Source organism: Callospermophilus lateralis, chromosome 3, assembly GCF_048772815.1.
Source record: "Callospermophilus lateralis isolate mCalLat2 chromosome 3, mCalLat2.hap1, whole genome shotgun sequence".
Taxonomy (NCBI): domain Eukaryota; kingdom Metazoa; phylum Chordata; class Mammalia; order Rodentia; family Sciuridae; genus Callospermophilus; species Callospermophilus lateralis.
This window is the reverse complement of record NC_135307.1, coordinates 153,127,150-153,133,174: the sequence shown is the minus strand read 5'-3', so window position 1 is coordinate 153,133,174 and position 6,025 is coordinate 153,127,150. Positions and strand designations below refer to the sequence as shown.

General features: G+C 55.2%; 1 protein-coding gene across 1 annotated transcript; it reads right to left on the bottom strand.

The window, feature by feature from the left end:
• Positions 1-836: 836 nt before the first annotated feature.
• Positions 837-3,291, bottom strand: Foxa2 (forkhead box A2). The gene is made up of 2 exons (XM_076848906.2): positions 3,205-3,291; positions 837-2,141 (listed from the first exon to the last, which is right to left on the bottom strand). Exons 1-2 carry the CDS (start codon positions 3,289-3,291, stop codon positions 837-839), a joined length of 1,392 nt encoding a protein of 463 aa, XP_076705021.2.
• Positions 3,292-6,025: the final 2,734 nt, after the last annotated feature.

The window sequence follows — 6,025 nt, the reverse complement described above, 5'->3', positions numbered from 1 at the left end:
AAAAAAAAAAAAACCCTGTAACCAGCCAGAGTCTTGCTTCCTTCTTCTTGACATTATTTCTAAATCTGTTTATTTTCTTAATTCAGAGAGAGAGAGAAGAAAAATAAGAAAAAAGAAAAATAAGAAAAAAGAAAACTTCAAAGAAAAGATTCAATGAATAAAACCAGCAATAACACTTTAATATAGATTTGTGGAACTCTGGCCCTTGTAGCCAGAATACACATTTATAAGCCATAAATAAAGCACGCAGAAACCATAAATTAATCAGACCCAAGACTTGGATTTCACCGTGTCAAAAATGGGAATGCATTGTTTTTTTTTTTTTTTTCCTTTTTACTTGGCCATTACAATAGGCCCTTACATTATTTTTTCCCCTTTTTAAACAATTGTACAACTCTGGTTCTCTGTTAAAACTACATGGTTTTACACCGAGTCACTCACAAAAGTTTTTCTTTCTTTCCTTTTTTTTTTTTTTTTTTTAAGTAAGACTTCCCTGCAACAACAGCAATGGAGAACAACAACAACAAAAAAAAATCAGAATCTGCAGGTGCTTAAAGAAGCAGGAGTCTACACAGTAGTGGAAACCGGAGGGTTTTTTAAAAGTTCATATTTTCCCCCTTCCCCTCTTTATTGATAGGCATCAGTGTGGCCCATCTGTTTGGGAAGGAAAGGCTGCAGAGGAGAACAGCAGACAGTTGTCTTGGGGTGGAGGTGTAATTTCTTCTTCCTTGCACCTTTCCAACACACCCTCCCCAAAGTCTCAACCCCTCCTTCCTCTCTCTTGTCCTTGTCCAGGCTGCCGGCTGCCAGAATTAACCGGGCCTGAAGCTGTCTTCTTAAGAGGAGTTCATAATGGGTCGGGAGTACACTCCCTGGTAGTAGGAGGTGTCTGCGGCCAGGGGCGAGGCGTCCAGGCCCGCTTTGTTCGTGACCGGGCCCATGGCCAAGCTGCCGGGCATGGGGGAACCGTAGCCAGGGTAGTGCATCACCTGTTCGTAGGTCTTGAGGTCCATTTTGTGGGGCTGGTGGTGGTGGTGGCTGTGGTGGTGTTGCTGCTCCGAAGACATGAGGTTGTTGATGGAGAAGGGATGATTGAAGGCGTAGTGGTGCTCAGGTTTGAGGTGGGCCTCAGGAGGCAGGCCAGGGTGATGGGGTGGGCCCAGCAGGTGGGCTGCGGCCTGCTGTTGCTGCCCTGGCGAGGGTGCCGGTTCTGGGGGGCTCAGCGCCGCGGAAGGCGTCCCTTTCAGCTCCCCTAGACCCCCGCGCTTATGCTCCTGGCACGGGGAGGCGCTCGAATGAGGCGACTCAGTGCCCCCCGGAGTCTCGGAGGCCGGCCCAGCGGCCTCCCCGATTTGAGCCTGCGAAGCCTGGTTCCCAGCAGCCGCCTTCTTGCCGCCGCCCCCGGCACCGGTGGCTTCCTTCAGTGCCAGCTGCTTCTCGCACTTGAAGCGCTTCTGGCGGCGTAGGTAGCAGCCGTTCTCGAACATGTTGCCCGAGTCCGGGTGCAGGGTCCAAAAAGAGCCCTTGCCGGGCTTGTCTGGGGAGCGGGGCACCTTGAGAAAACAATCGTTGAAGGAGAGCGAGTGGCGGATGGAGTTCTGCCAGCGCTGCTGGTTCTGCCGGTAGAAGGGGAAGAGGTCCATGATCCACTGGTAGATCTCGCTCAGCGTCAGCATCTTGTTGGGGCTCTGTTGGATGGCCATGGTGATGAGCGAGATGTACGAATAGGGCGGCTTGGCGTGCGTGTAACTGCGCCGGTACGTCTTGGGGTCGCGCGCGCGGCTCAGACCCGCCTGCCCGTACATGGGACTCATGGAGTTCATGTTGGCGTACGGGGCTAGACCACCCATAGCCCCGGCCGCCTGTCCCCCGAGGGGACTAAGGCTCGGACTCAAGTGCGGTCCCATGCCCGCCACTCCAGCTGCCCCGGCCGAGCCGCCCATGCCCGCCATGGCGCCCGCGCCCGGGGACATGCCGGCCAGGGACGGGCTCATGCCCGCGCCCACGTACGACGACATGTTCATAGAGCCTGCGCTCATGTTGCCCGAGCCGCTGCCCATGGCGGCCGCCGACATGCTCATGTAAGTGTTCATGCCGTTCATCCCCAGGCCGGCGTTCATGTTGCTGACGGAAGAGTAGCCCTGCGGACAGAGCCGGGAGAGGGAGACGCAACATTAGCACCGCGGCTCCAGCGTGGCCAAACCTCCCATCCACCCGTCCAACCCAGGCCCCCGCCTCCGGTGAAGCCTCCAGGGAGTCTTTCCCTCCTTTGGGCTACGGTAACGGGACACTGAATTTGTTTCACTTAGAGTGAGCCAGGGTAACCCTTGCGGAGTTAGTCAACAGGCTGCAGTCCTGGGCATGTGGCTCCCTTTCTATTCCTTCTGCTCCTTGCCCGGGGTCCGGAACACCGGGTCCCTGGCGCAACACCAGGTCAGGTACCCCAAAGGAATGCTCCCTCCCCATAATTTCCCCAAACTCTTTCCGAACTCTCCAGCCAGCATAATGATCCAGCGCCACGGCCAGGAATCCCCGGACACTACCTCAGGTTCCAGTAAACAACCTTTAGGACGCCGCTAGGGACGCACAGGACGGGCTCAAGTGGAGACTGTCCCAGGGTTCCCTATGCCCAGACTTCCTCCTGGGACCCCCACCCTGGCCCCTAGGAGAACTGAAGTGCAAAGTGCGCGGGGTCGGAGTGGGGGCGGGGGACAGTCTGAGGCATTGCGTGCAGCAGTAGGGAAGGAACCGCGAACTGGGGAAGGAACTACACGCGGTTGGGCTTAGAAGCCTCAAACTTTCTTTCTCTTTGTCCATTATTCTTTGACTCTTTGCCTTCACCTCAGCCCCCAACTCCTACCCACCTTCTCCTCTTCAGCTCCCCACCCCCTCGCCGGCAGACCTCCCACCCCTCCCCAGCCGCGCGCTGCCAAACATAACTCTGTTAGGATAGTGCGTGGCTCGGCCACGAAGAGGATTTGGAGGCGCCGCAAGTCAATATTTGATCACAAAGTTAATATTATCTCAAGGCTAACAGTGTGTCGTATAAAAAAGAGACCCATTTGAGTCGAAGGAGGGCGGAAAAGGCGGCTGCCCAGTAAAGCTGGGGGTGAGGGGCGGGTGCCAGCGAGGGAATCGGTCCTGGGGTTGGGGAAGGAGCGAACGCCACCACCCCACTTCCCCGTGGAAAAGGCTAGCGCTTACCTCGGGCTCGGCATAGTAGCTGCTCCAGTCGGACGGCTCGTGCCCTTCCATCTTCACGGCTCCCAGCATACTGGAAGCCGAGTGCATGGCAGTTTAAAATTTAACAGCCACAACAAACGACCAGCAATCAGCCCCCACCCCCACCCTCTTAAAAAAAAAAAAAAGTCGGCGAAGGCACCGTCCCCTCCCTCCCTCCCTCTCTGGCGCTCCCTCTCTGTCGGATCCACTCCCTCTCTCTCCCAGGGCCGACCGGAGGCGGTAGTTGGAAGTGGGAGGGAGGTGTGGGTCACAGGAGGAGGGGGCCGAGGAACCGAGGAGGCCCAGACCAGAGCCCCGCTGTCGCGAGCGCCCGCCACTGCCACCGCCGCCGCCGTGCTCACGGGCTGCCGGGTGGAGGCTGAGGTTGGCAGTGCCGAGCTGCCCCGAGGCGGCGGGAAGCTCGCGGCGCGGGGCGGGTGGGGGGAGAGGAGGAGGAGGAGGGGGAGGAGGAGGTGTGGACCGCGGAGCGGACAAGTGCCGCAGTGACGTGGGCGGCTGGTGATATAGCGCGGCGCGCTGGCGCGGGCCTCCAATCCCCAGACCCGGGGCAGCCCATTTGAATAATCAGCTCACACCTAGGTGAGAGGAAGCCTCGGCCGGCACCCCACACCTGCCCCTCTGCGCCCGCGCCCGCTCAGCTCCCTATGTGCACTACACTCTAGGGTCGGGACGGGAAAACGGCAGGCGCCCAGATGGAGCTCACTTTTGCTCCTGGATCCACCTGGGAGTCACCGAGGGCGGAGACGCCTGGAAAAAGGCACCTCCACCCCCGGCAAAAGTGGCTCTGGACTTCTGTCCTCGCCCGATCCCTTAGCGCCAAGCGTCTGTCCTAGGGGGCGTCCCGCCTCCGTGTCCCGCAGAGCCTTATTTAAGCAGGATTTATTTATCCCGGGTTTCTTCGCTCTCAGCTCACCTTCCCTGTCAAAACAACAAGCAGGTGACAGCCAATTTGCAAAGCGCCGTCTTATTTAGAAAAACTGTGTACACACCTTTAACTCGCCCGCCGCTGCTCCTGAGAGGCCCCTCCCTGCTCCAGTTAAGTCCCTGAGCGGCCCGGGACAACGCGCGGGGCGCTCATGATACAAACACCTCGGTTTTCTGCCTCCTCCAAGCCCACCTCCTGCCACTGACAGGGGTGCAGTCGGGCGCACGCAGCCCGGCTACTTGCAGCCAACGCTTGGAAGACCGATTTGTCTCTGACATTCAGGCCGGCGTATTTCAAGGTTACTTTTCAGTTACAACCAAGGTGCCCACAGCATTTCGTAACTAAAACAAACAGGGTAGGAGGTGGGTGTAGAGCAGGAAGGGGGAGAAGAATAAAAGAATCAATAATGGGTCGTATGAAATGACTTCAAGAGGGTCTCTGTCCTTTCTGTCTTCTGGAGGGGTTGTTTTATAAATATTAAAAATTTCAGCAATCCTGTGCTTCTCTTTTATTTCCATTGTAATTCCTGGGTGCAAAAATTGTCGTCTGTCCTGGGTTGGCTACCCACAGCAAGTCCAGGTTTGCAGTGGGAATATTTGCAGGTATTTAGATATGGAAGCTCTGTTTTGGTTCTGAAAACTGGCTGGGCCATGGTATCTAGCCTTCCATGCTCACTCTCCGAGATGAGAAAAAAAAAAAAATTGGAAATAGTGGGGCCCTGGCACACTTCTCCAGAATTAGGGGTAATGGTAGCAGAAGAGAGGTGAGGTGACAGGCATGAAGCTGAACATTAAGAATGGAAGTGTGTGTGAGGATCAAATTGGAAGGTGAGCCAGAAGACAGCAATAGGTGCAGGCGGACCCCCCGCCCATCCCTGCCTCTGGGGTCTGCACTGGTTTTGAACTAAAGAGGCAGATGCTCACAGTGCCCTTTGATGCTCAAATGCACATAGTTTGGATAATTTATAAAGGAGGGCAATAATAAGCCTTCTGAAAGAGTGTCAGGGTGGGCTCCCCCAAAGTAAAGATTTCCATTTCTGCTGAAGCGGGTGTACCCCATCCTAGATTGCTGAGAGCTCTCAGGAGGGGAAGATACCCCCAAGTGCCTGATGGTGTGTAATAAGCACAGTTGAATATTTGCACACGGGAGCCAGAGAGGCCAGATCCCCAGCATCTTCCAGTGGGTCCCATCCAGAGGAAGGGTGGAAACAACTTATAAGAAATTGGGGAAAAGGGGCATGGAGAACAAAAAGAAGTTTTTGTTTTTGTTTTTCCTTTTCCCCCAAAGTTTTCTCCTCATCCCGGAGCAGAAACTCAGCTTCCCCACATACACACATCCTCCCCAAAACACATTGTTAAACCCCTCCTTCCCACATAGCACTTAAATTCCCAAACAGAAAACTCGGCAAAACACCACCAAACGGGCAGGTTTCTGGTGTGCATCGACTTGAAAACCCAAAAGAATATTCTGGTTAACCTGTGTGGGGAGGGGCAGACGAGTTAATGTGAGGATGTGAGCTTAAGTGTGTGCCCACTCCTCCCTTCCGATTTTGCTCCTGGTTGAAAATTTGGTCCTAGAAAATATTTCTCATGCAAAACGAAAGAGCAGGCGTTGAAACAGATTATTTGGAAGAGAAGGAGCGGATCTTGAGAGCTCCCACCTTCACCCCCAGTCTTCTTGGTGTTTTGGATCCCTGACCTTAGGGAGCGCTAAGCACTGGCTTCTACAGTGACAGGGCGCCCCCTGTCGTCCACAAGGCCAACGGGACCGACTCAAGTCTGCATTTACCCCCCGCGCTCCCAATCGGCCAACTCCAATGCCTAGCTGCCTTTTCCATCTCTCTGAGTAGCCCTGCCT

Coding starts and splice junctions, on each gene's coding strand:
- Foxa2 (XM_076848906.2), bottom strand. CDS start 3,291: ATGCACTCGGCTTCCAGTATGCTGGGAGCCGTGAAGATGGAAGGGCAC. Junction 2,142..3,204: donor GCTACTATGCCGAGCCCGAG/GTAAGCGCTAGC, acceptor CTCTGTCCGCAG/GGCTACTCTTCCGTCAGCAA.